The 11,395-nt window shown below is 31.6% G+C and overlaps 2 protein-coding genes and 4 non-coding genes across 6 annotated transcripts; all 6 read right to left on the reverse strand.

Moving 5' to 3' along the window:
- Positions 1 to 424: 424 nt before the first annotated feature.
- Positions 425 to 2,790, reverse strand: LOC118049713 (large ribosomal subunit protein eL42). The gene is made up of 4 exons (XM_035059792.2): positions 2,646 to 2,790; positions 1,820 to 1,999; positions 792 to 866; positions 425 to 698 (listed from the first exon to the last, which is right to left on the reverse strand). The coding sequence occupies exons 1-4, from the start codon at positions 2,646 to 2,648 to the stop codon at positions 639 to 641; spliced, it is 318 nt and encodes a 105-aa protein (XP_034915683.1). The 5' UTR covers positions 2,649 to 2,790; the 3' UTR covers positions 425 to 638.
- Positions 949 to 1,033, reverse strand: LOC118049732 (small nucleolar RNA SNORD34). The gene has a single exon (XR_004687751.1). It is a non-coding gene; the product is annotated as a small nucleolar RNA SNORD34 (small nucleolar RNA).
- LOC118049733 (small nucleolar RNA SNORD34) lies at positions 1,141 to 1,224 on the reverse strand. The gene has a single exon (XR_004687752.1). It is a non-coding gene; the product is annotated as a small nucleolar RNA SNORD34 (small nucleolar RNA).
- Positions 1,331 to 1,414, reverse strand: LOC118049734 (small nucleolar RNA SNORD34). The gene has a single exon (XR_004687753.1). It is a non-coding gene; the product is annotated as a small nucleolar RNA SNORD34 (small nucleolar RNA).
- Positions 1,522 to 1,604, reverse strand: LOC118049731 (small nucleolar RNA SNORD34). Its single transcript, XR_004687750.1, has one exon. It is a non-coding gene; the product is annotated as a small nucleolar RNA SNORD34 (small nucleolar RNA).
- A 1,100-nt stretch (positions 2,791 to 3,890) lies between the features above and the next one.
- Positions 3,891 to 5,337, reverse strand: LOC118049718 (uncharacterized). The gene is made up of 2 exons (XM_035059798.2): positions 4,929 to 5,337; positions 3,891 to 4,803 (listed from the first exon to the last, which is right to left on the reverse strand). The coding sequence occupies exons 1-2, from the start codon at positions 5,259 to 5,261 to the stop codon at positions 4,234 to 4,236; spliced, it is 903 nt and encodes a 300-aa protein (XP_034915689.1). The 5' UTR covers positions 5,262 to 5,337; the 3' UTR covers positions 3,891 to 4,233.
- Between the last annotated feature and the right edge of the window lie 6,058 nt (positions 5,338 to 11,395).

Below are 11,395 nucleotides of genomic sequence, written 5' to 3' on the forward strand. Positions count from 1 at the left end.
GTAATTCTGTGAAGCTTATTTTGAAAAACGGGCGCAAATCTAACTTAAAAGAGGCTGGTTATTCTGGTTTGTTCGTGAAAATGAGAGCTCAGATTTGAACACGCAATTGGGTAGGAGGGGGGGGGGCCTTAGGCCCTTGTCAGATGGGATCGGGAACAGGGTTTTCATGTCCATGATAAAATGATGGGAAGCCCAGAGCTCATAGCAGTGCAGATTTGACCAGTTTCTTTACTGTCAGTGAATACAGTAATAATAGGCACGACAGTGCAACCAGAAATGATATGTAGATCAGGTGGCTCCTCTCCTCTACCAACACCTTATGGGAGGAACAAGCTTCAGGGTCACCTGTCAAGACTCACATTAACAAGCAGAATTGAAAGGATTTGCGGTCTCGAGGTCAAATGGAACCTTTCCAAATCAGCACTCGAGAAACGACAGGGTCCGTTTCATTAAGCAACAACGGCAGACTACAAGGCCAACGTTGGTTAACATCATAATCAATCTTCCACAACGACTTCAAACTTCATCAATACATAATCTTGAACAGAGCAAATCAAACAAAATTATCCCACAATGCCTTCTCGGTTCTAGAAACAGTACACACCTAAAAATTATCCTGAAAGAACAAAATGAAGCACTTAGAACAGAGATGTTCCCTTTCCCTTCTTGTCTCCACCAATCTCAAAGTGCTTGCACCTCTGTGGAAATCATTGGCAGTAACAGAAAACATCAGCACAGTTGAAATCAAATGGTGCGAAAATCACAACAAGAAAAAGGCTTGCATGGCTAACCTTGATTGGGTGCTGAGACACATGTTTGCATGACTGGCATTGCAGCCTCAACACAATTTTCTTGGTTGTCTTTGCCTGGTAACAAAAGAGAAATCAATATCAAGATTCAACTAAGCATGAAGACTTAGATATCCATGCGCAAGGTGAAGAACAAAGAGGAGGCCTCAGAGATAGTTTATATGTCTCTGTCATATGTTAGACAATCAGACAATGTAGGCAAATTCAAATCATCATAGGCCTCTAAAGAGAGAATTCAGAAATAGCAAAAATATAATTTATGGTGGTATAACAAGTACAATGCAAGTGCTTTCCATTTTAATATCAACCATGAGGACAAGGAAAGAAAGGAGTAAGCCTCAGAACTAATTATATGTCTCTGTCATTCATTAGATGATCAGACAATGTAGGCAAATTCAAATCATCACAGGCCTATAAAAGAGAATTCAGAAATAGCAAAAATATAATTTATGGTGGTATAACAAGTACAATGCTAGCGCTTTCCATTTTAATATCAACCATGAGGACAAGGAAATGAAGGAGGAAGCCTCAGAACTAATTATATGTCTCTGTCATTCATTAGATGATCAGACAATGTAGGCAAATTCAAATCATCACGGACCTCTAAAAAGAGAATTCAGAAATAGCAAAAATATAATTTATGGTGGTATAACAAGTACAATGCTAGCGCTTCCCATTTTAATATCAACCATGAGGACAAGGAAAGGAAGGAGGAAGCCTCAGAACTAATTATATGTCTCTGTCATTCATTAGATGATCAGACAATGTAGGCAAATTTAATCATCATAGGCCTCCTGAGAGTATATACTCTGAAACAACAAAGGGATGTTCTATGGTAGTGATAGCATGTACACTATCAAGACTTCAAAATCAAACATTTAGCAGTATTTTTTACAGCCACCAAATTCATGCAAATTACAATATAGTGACGAACAAAATTCAAATACTGATCTAAATCCTCGAGGGACTTTTAAGTATACCAAGTTTATGCAAGGAATAAGAAAACAAACCTTCTTGTGAAACACTGGCTTTGTCTGACCTCCATAACCAGATTGCTTGCGATCATAACGACGTTTCCCCTGAGCAGCGAGGCTATCCTTCCCCTTTTTGTACTGAGTGACCTTGTGCAGGGTGTGCTTTTTGCACTCCTTGTTCTTGCAGTAGGTCTTCTTTGTCTTAGGAACGTTCACCTGTAATACACGTGTCATTAATCAATCAAAATAACAAAGAAAATAAATAAATTAACCTTACAGAAAAATTCTCAAGCGCCATAACAAATACAATATGCAACTGAAACATGCTTCCATCAAACAAGCAGGAACTCAAACATTAAATTCATTCTCTCTCACTAAAAGGGAGCTAAAACCACCGGCTATGTCTCTCTCGTCCACCCATTCATCTCAATCACGCAACTCATAATAGTCGTAACCTCCAATCCCACAAGCCCTCCATTCCCAATAGTTTCCATTCATCTTAAAACCAAACCTTCACTAACATCAGAACTTTCATACACACAAATCATTAGAAACACAGCTAATCTTCAAGTAAAATGTGTATAAAACCAAATCTCTAACAACACGCACTACTCACTAGACAATACAGTTAACGATCGAGAAACAAATACTCACAAAAATAAATCTCTAAAAAAGAAGATGACATTAAAACCAATGAATCTAAACTTCATAAATCGCAGTTTCAATCATAACAAAACAAAACTAAAGCTTCCATCGTTATACCGTAAACGACCTCAAAAATGAAAGAAACAGAAAACCCAGTTGTAAAAATCGACAAAAAAGATGTTATAGTATAGAGAATCCGAGAGAGGGAGCAGGTTACCATTGTTGGCGGAGAAGTGGTAGACTTTGGCTGCAAAGGAAATGGAGGTGAATGAAAAGAGCAGATTAGGGTTTAGAGCTGTTTTAAACAGCAACGTATGGGCCAGATCATAGATCCTGAATTGAGAGGGACCATTGGGCCTGGGTTTTGGTTCACTTTAAAAAATGGTTGGGTCCTTCTGCCTTGTGTTTTTTTTTTTTTAACTTTGACTATGATTGGAAACAGGGTCTAATTTGTATTTTTAAATTTAAATTAATTTTTTTTTTTTTTTTGATGTGCTAATATAAAAAATAATATATATATATATATATATATATATATATATATATCTTGATGTATTTTTAAGTGTAAAATATTTTGAACCGTAATTATTACCACAATTCTAAACAAATTTTTTATCAAAAAAAGGAAATTCTCACATTAATAAATCTTTTCAAAGGATTTATTCAAGTAAGATTGTAGTCATAGTTCTAAAACCTAAAACAATAAATTAAATTTATATAATTTTAATTATTTTTTTTAAAAATATAATTAATCCATGGCCAGATTTTACCTGGTCATACTCAGGTTGAGTGGATTATTTGGTGAGGTCAACTTGAATTTTTAACTGAAACAAATATATTTTATTCATGGATATGCTGAGGAGAAATCAATTAGGAATCTCTGCAAACTGGAATCAGATATATTAGTTTAGGGTATTCGTTTTTTTTACAAGCGAATATTAATTGAAGACTCAACCTGTACGCGCATGTTGCATTTCTTTATTTCATGTCGTTATTTCATGTCTTAATTTGTTCATCTTCCTCGTCACCTTGTTTTCAAAGGTCGGCGGGTTTTTGTCTCATCTCTTTGATCATTTGATTTTGATTTCTGTATCAAGATGACATGAAAAGGGATAACGTAGAAGGCATTGCCTCGTGTCTTCTACATGTATAATCAAAGCTCAAACGCAGTAAAATAATGCAAATATTTTAAACTTTGCCATGCAAGTCCTATGATTTTGTGTTTGTTCCAAGGGCTTGTAAGGAAAAGATATGAGTTGTATTTAACATTGCATTTTAAAAGTATTTTTAAAAAATTAATTTTTTTTAAATTAATTTTTTATATATATTTTTTAGATTATTTTAATATATTGATATAAAATTTAATTTTTTAAAAATAAAAAAATACTTTAAAAAAACAATTACTATCTCAAACACAACCTGATGGCCAAATTAAAACTGTAAAGGACTAAAATGGAGTCATTCACCAGCAAAAATCATCAAGTAATTGCTTGGCGATAAGAAGAAACAGCAGGAACTGCCGCCATGTATTCTTATTAGCCGCGAGCTAGCCACCATGCTCTCCAGAAAACAGCAAGATGGAGAAACTATCCAGACTTCTACAACTTTGACTGATTATTTGCCAAATCTAGACATATTCTATATGTAATTTACACAAAATGCCACCATCAAGAACCAAAAAACAAAGAAGAAACAGCATGGCCATAACTAGTAACATTTGAAAAGTCTGAAGAATACTAATATGAACAATCATAATTGATCATGCGGCTATCTGGAATTCGATAATTCGTCGAAGACATCAAAATTCATGATACAGAGCGGCGGCTGCGTTCGAGGAATCCATCCATAACTACTTTCTTCTTATATTCCTCCGAATCATAAAATGATTCCGCCGAAATCAAACCATTGCTCACACTGTCTTCACCGATCCTTAATCGAGGGACGAAGTAGAACCAAGCAGAAGTACAGAGAATGGCACATAGTTTACCCCATACCAGCATTAACACCAAGGTCATTATAATAACTGACATACCAGCGAAGGGGCGGTAACTTTTCTTCCCATTTTGATGATCGTTTTCTTTATTAGGCCTCTTAATCGTGACCCGGGACCTCGCCGCCGTGTTTGGTGTTGTTGTTGCCCATCTTTCAACTGGCTGTGAGGGGGAGGATTCTGACCGGGTTATTATCGACACAGTTCGAATGGGCTTTTCCTTGACTTCGGGTGAGCCGGGTGGGTTAGTGCCGGTTCTTATGGCGTCTATTTTCCGGCAAAATGAAAATCGTTTCTTACACGTGGCGTCCTTCGTAGTTTCCACGTGATCCAAGAGTTTCCCATTTTCGAGGATGATGTCTTGCTCAGAAGACCTGTAGCATGTCTGAAACAGGACGATAATCAGCTACCTTAAAGCGACGCTAACTTACGCCAAAGTTTGCTCAATTATGCTAAAATACGCTTTATAAACAAAAATGTTAATTTTTGTTAGCAGTGTTCTTCACATACCTCTCCGGGCAACTCTCTGGGTGCTCGATCTGCACTGACTCTCGCCGGAGTTTGAAGTGGCGTCTCGTGAGTGGTTAAGGGTTTTTGACGGTCTGGCTTCGAGGCAATAGAGGTTCGGTCACTGCCAGGCACGGTAGAGTCTAAGGGGACAGTTTTGGAGCCTGAGTTCTTGACGCAAACCCAAGACCAAGAAAACAAACCTGTCTGTTTCTTCTTGGTCGGTTTTTTCTCGGGAGATGGAATGGCTTTCCCGGAAAATCCAAAACAACCGAGAAAACTTGTGAACTTTGTTCTTGTTTTTTTGGGTTTGGGTTGACAGGGGGCGGGCTCCATTGGAGAGACGGAGACAAGATCAAGTCGGCATGTGGAGAGTTTCGAAAATTGATTAAATGCTGCTGGAATGGGTGGTTTCTTGGGTCACTGTTATCTAAATAACCACCGTATTGTTTAAGGGTCAAAATAATAAAATACATATACTGTTCATTATTTATTTTTATTTTTTTTTATATAATAATAACCTGTTTGTTTTTGCCTTTGAAAAGTGTTTTTAAAAGAATTTAATTTTTTTTACTTTAAATTAATATTTTTTTTTAGTATTTTTATATTATTTTGATGTGTCGATACTAAAAATAATTTTTAAAAAATAAAAAAATATATTATCTTGATACATTTCTGAGTGAAAAACACTTTAAAAAATAACTGCAACCATATTTCTCGTGTTTAGAAATTTGCTCGGGGATTAGTATGAATCATTTTTTTTTGTTTATTTCAAAATATTTTCGTTCTTAACCACATCAAGATTTAGTATATGAAGTTTAAACAGATTGGTTTAATTACATGGAAATCCTTCTCGTATTTCCTTATTAACTAGACCCAAAATATAATTAAACATGTGATTACAAATTTACCCATCATTTGAAATAAATTTAAGTTCAAAGTTATTAAGTCTTGATTACAAAGAAATAACTCAAATCTAAGAAGATCTTATGAATGGAGAAGAACTTGTAAAAACTGCATATATGCACGATACACGTAGGAACTCAATTTCTGAAATTGCAAAATATAAATAACTGGTTTGTAATTTGCATCACGTTTATTCTAAACAATTGTTCCCCTAAACAGTCAGCGCACCTTGATGATCAAGTAAAGAAACAAAAATAATAGTTAAATCTTAGCAGTTAAGGAAATCTTAGATTATGTTTTTTTTATAATAAAGAATTTTGTTTGGTATATAAGAGAGGGATGACTTTAGATTTCTATAATGTTAGAGAGTATAGTAATAATTATTTTTTAAAATATATTTTTACTTAAAAATACATCAAAATAATATATTTTTTTTATTTATTAAAAAATATTTTTACCATCTACTCATCAAAACATTTTATATATATATAAAACAACTTCTATATACATTGATAACGCAATACCAGGTTCCGTGCCTAGTGGTTTGGTCTTGCACGTTTTCACCTTCTACGTTGCCTTCTAAGACACTGCACTTGCATAATTTAATGAGCATGGGCATGGACATAATTTGAGAATTTCTGTTATTTGTCAATTTAAATGTGAATACTTAAAAAAGAATTTGGTTTTAAAATACTAAAGCTAAGTCTGCACAGTGATCTACACACAGAGAATCAACGGAGTATGAAACCGGCCCTTGACTGGTGAATACGATCGCATAATCTTAGCTAGGATGCATATTATAGTAGGAATGATGCTAAAAAAATATCCTCAATCGATGAGAACTTTTTGATAATATGATTATAATTATTTTTTAATTAAGTTTTTTATATTAAAATCATGTTAATAATATTTTTTTAAAAAAATTATTTTTTAATATCAAAATTTTAAAATAATTTGAAAACACTAAAAATATATTAATATAAAGTTAATAAAAAATAAAAAAAATTATATTTTTTTAAAAATATTTTTTAAAACATAAAAATAAATAATACCGCGCATTAGTATTGTCGGATATCAATAGATTGGCGGATAACGTTTCATCGAACAAACATCTTAGCTAGATTCTCGTCCTATCTGCCTAGCTAGTTACAATTGGGTTATCTTCGAAAAATGGCAGCCTAACATGGCTACTGTGGAGGAAACTGTGCAGCAACGAGCTCAGATGAAAAAGTCACAATTGGAAATGGTGATGAAAGAGATGAAGTGGCTGGCAAATAAATCAATCACGTGATCATGTAAATAGCATATGCTAGTTGGATTAATAAGCACGTGTTATAGTTGGGTGATTTATTGTTACAAGGTAGTTACAACAGTTAGACAATTAGTTAATGGAAGAGCATGATTGAATAGGCAAAGCATGCAAATTAATACTCGTTCTAATTACAAGTGTTTAAAAGTCTAATTATTGTTATTTTTCAAAATATTTTTTATTTAAAAAATATATTAATAATATTTTTTTAATTTTTAAAAATTATTTTAAAGATAAATACATCAAAAAATAATTTAAAAATATAAAAAATATATTAATTTAAAAAAATATAATTTTTTTAAAAAATATTTTTGAAATGTATTCTAATAAGACAAAAGGAGTTTAGAACTATTAGAGAGAGAGAGAGAGATTTCAAAAAAGGTGGCTGATGACCATTGGTTTGCAAGGAAAAAGACATCAATTACATCGTTTATATGATTAATTAGCTCGTGGTATAATTTCTTGTATTAGCAATTTGAATGCTTGCTTATTTCATTGGATGGCTAGGACTTTGTGGCACATGACGCGGTTTTGCCAGGTCCATGGCGACTAGTTTCTATGCAAATTAATGCAATCATCAGCTCCAATTATTTATTTTTTTCTTTAACAGAACGTGACATCATAGTCCATAGACATAAAAAAAAAAAAAAGAAGAAGAAGAAGAAGAAGAAGAAGAAGAAAGAAGAAAGGAAGACCACAATAAAATGTTATTTAGATTTCTTAAGTTGATCATTTCTTACAACACTAAATTATCTGGGTTTTCTTATGGTGTTTCACTATTTATATAAATAGTCAAACACCTTCTTTCTAAACCCTTTTTATTTAAACATTTATCCTTGGGCTTTTTTATTTTATTTTTTTGATTTATTATTTTTGGATCTGTGAGATAAAGTTTTCATCTTAGAAAGTCAAAATTTAAAGTGAGAGGACCAACACATAAAATATGGAGAAAATTCATGACATTTCTCAAAAAATTTAGAATTTTTATTTTGATTTAAAAGTTTATTTATTTTTTATTTTTCAGACCATGAGTTAGAAAAAATAAAAGATGAATTTACCGAAAAAATAATGAATCAGAAAAGAGAAAATTGTCGTTTAACCACAATCCGACCATCAAATTTTTTTTTTGCATCAACGGGTTCCATTCAATAAAGAATGTTTTATGGTAGTGTTTTTAGATCTTTTACTTGCCTAAATAAGTAGATTTGTGTCAAAAGAGATTTTTTATGTTTAATTTAGTGTTTTTGGAGCAATTTAGGGTTTTTTTTTAAGTTGAGAGATTGATTTGTTCAGGTGTTAATGATATTTATTGGGTGTTTTTGAGTCAAAATATGTATAAAAAAATAGATTTTTCATATTCAAAAACCCTTAAGAAAGAGAAAAAAATGAAAAGATTCAGGCGTGCAATCTTGTGCATCGTTGTAAAAACATAATTCAAAGTAAAAAAAAAAAAACAAAATTGCACAAGATTGCATAATGATGGCAACGGAAAGATCAGGTTTTGCACAGTTCATAGACACGTGACTCACATGCGCGCCATGGAAATAAGATAGGTAATTAATTAATTTTAAATTTAAGATTTATTGAATTTTGATCATATGCGTGCATGATTTGACATCCAAACCACTGTTGATCTCATATTAATTTTGATGGTTTCTATCTACTCAAACACGCTCTCTCTTTCTTTAATAATAAAAGAAAATTACAGAAAAAACCTTTCAATTTCCTTTTATTCTGAATACTGGATAATAGTTTTACAACATGTTTGATAGTGTGTTTATGATTTTTTAAAGTATTTTTTTATTTAAAAATATATTTAAATAATATTTTTTTATTTTTTTAAATTATTTTTGATATTAACGCATCAAAATAATCTAAAATCACTAAAAAATATTAATTTAAAATAAAATAAAATAAATAACTTTTTTAAATTTTTTTTAAATATTTTTAAAATATAAAAATAAATAGTTCTTCAATTACGAGAGTAGAATGAGAAGGGAAGATCAAAGTGAAAATATCAACAAAACATGGAAGAATAGGCTTCCGTAAATTCATACTTCGCTGAAGGATTTAGCAACATTATTTAATGGATGCAGGCAGTGCTTACTCTGGGTACCATGCATTTTAAATATTGTATCTCAGACAAAACATGACCATAGCATTTATTTGACGGACCCCATCCTACTCTTTAATTGTGACATGATGATTATTGTTATCTATTTTGGATCCTTAAAAAAAAAGTATAAAAAAATAAAAAAAATATTAGAAAAAATAAAAAAATATATATTAGTGTATTAAAATGCCTAGAAAATTATTGAAAACTAGTTAAGGAAGATAAAAAAGTAAAATTCCTAAAGTTATTTGAGCATTTTTTTTCAAAGAAAATTTAAAATTTTTGTGCATATTTTTTAAAAAATTCCATACATTTTACAACATATTTGTAAAATTTTAAAGGATTATGGTTTATTTTTTTAAAAATTCTAGTTTTACCTTTAAAAATCCTCAATAATAAATGATGATATTTTATTTTTCTAGATCGAGTTCTTGACTTAAAAAAGAAAGGTTTGCCCATTGTAAAACAACCCACTATAAGAGATTAGTAGAAATAAAAAATCACCATACCATAATATATAATAATAAAAAAACAATGTGACCTATATGAAGAAAGGGATATTAAAAAATGTTAATATATTTCTTTTATATAACCCATTCTTTGCCTAGATTCTTTGAAGAAAACCAGTACCTACGTGAATCCTTAACCTTAAATAAAAGAAAAGGCCTTCCAAATCGTGTCCGGAAAAGTCGCCTCGACGTTATGACCAGGGTGACGAGGGTACGACATTAATTATCTGTGAAAGATATGTAGAACAAGTTTTAAATACTTGGCTGTAGATAACTACGAGTTTCCCACCCCCCTAGAAAATTATTAACCAAAATCTACAATAGATTAGTGGGTGGAGCATGTATATTTACATTATACTAGGAATACTATGGGTGAATAAAAAACTGATTAAATTAAAAAAATTAAAAAAAATAATTGAAAAAAAACGACTCGTTAAAAAAAATTGTTTAAACTAATTATAATTTTTTAAAAAATTGACCAGTTTGGTTTTGATTTTATAAGCTTAAAACTGAAAAAAAAAAAATGAGCCAAATTGAAAATATGAGCCAACTCTGTTATAACCCATTTTTGGGTTATTCCCCAAAATCACTTTTTCTCTTTCAAAAAATCAAAAAAATATTCGAACTAAAAAACAAAAATAATGATAAAAAAAAATAATAACAATAAGAAGAGAATGTCAGAGCGCCCAAAAAATGGCTAGAAGTTGGTTGATGAGGTTCAAAAATTCAAAGATTAAAATTTGACTGTATATATTTTTACAAATGAAAAGCCCTGTTGACAAAGAAAAATTCAATTCGAGGAAAAAAATCCAAAATCAGATGTTTATGGACTCAATTAAATTTTATTTGAGGTTTAATTGAATTTATATAGGGTTTGATTACAAGAAAAATTAATTTGTAAGTCAATTTAGGCTTTAATCGGAAGAAATTAAAGTTCTGGTGTCAAAAATAGAATTTTTGAGAGTTGATTTAGTCAAATTGGAGGTTTAATTGCATAGATATTGAAGTTTGATAGCCAATTAGGAACTTGATTGAAGAAATCCAAAACCAAGGACTAAATTGGAAAAGACGCGTAAATAAAAGGACTGAAATTGACCAAATTAAGGGTCAAATTGAATAAATTGAAAGTTTATTGATCAATTAAGGGTCATATTGCATAAATTCAAAACTAAAGACCAAAGGGAAAAATGCGTTGAAATATGGGGTTGAAATTGAAGTTCTTCATAGGTAAAATTGAACAAAATTAAAAGTTTGAAGTCAATCAAAGATGTAGATAGAAATAAATCACAAATTAAAGGACTACATCATAAGGTACTATTCATCTTCTTCTCCAGCAAGGCTAGTGGGGTGGTCACCTTTCCAAGGTATTTGGCACCTCGTTTCATCACCAAATTGGATGAAATATACACGCAAACGATTCTGTGATACCTGACTACACGCTAGGATAAACCGTTCGGGCTGATCGAGGCTGCAGAGGTGGTGGCATCGCCTTAAAGTGGCCAACCTGACCAGCCATTTTTCTTGCAAAACTGACAGTTCATGATTGTTACTTTGAGCCAATGGTTGGGATGCTTTCCGATCAAATCAAGAGTTGAGATTTTGAACCATAAGAGACAAAGTGTCCCTCTTCCAC

Source organism: Populus alba, chromosome 7 (genome assembly GCF_005239225.2).
Source record: "Populus alba chromosome 7, ASM523922v2, whole genome shotgun sequence".
In the NCBI taxonomy this organism is placed as follows: domain Eukaryota; kingdom Viridiplantae; phylum Streptophyta; class Magnoliopsida; order Malpighiales; family Salicaceae; genus Populus; species Populus alba.

Bases quoted from the DNA above. Each gene is read 5' to 3' on its own strand.
- LOC118049713 (XM_035059792.2), bottom strand. The intron at 867-1,819 runs GTTTGTTTTCTT...TTTTGTTACCAG, and splicing joins AGCCAGTGTTTCACAAGAAG to GCAAAGACAACCAAGAAAAT. The intron at 699-791 runs GTTAGCCATGCA...TGATTTCCACAG, and splicing joins TGTCTCAGCACCCAATCAAG to AGGTGCAAGCACTTTGAGAT.
- LOC118049718 (XM_035059798.2), bottom strand. From the start codon at position 5,261: ATGGAGCCCGCCCCCTGTCAACCCAAACCCAAAAAAACAAGAACAAAG. The intron at 4,804-4,928 runs GTATGTGAAGAA...GTCCTGTTTCAG, and splicing joins CCAGAGAGTTGCCCGGAGAG to ACATGCTACAGGTCTTCTGA.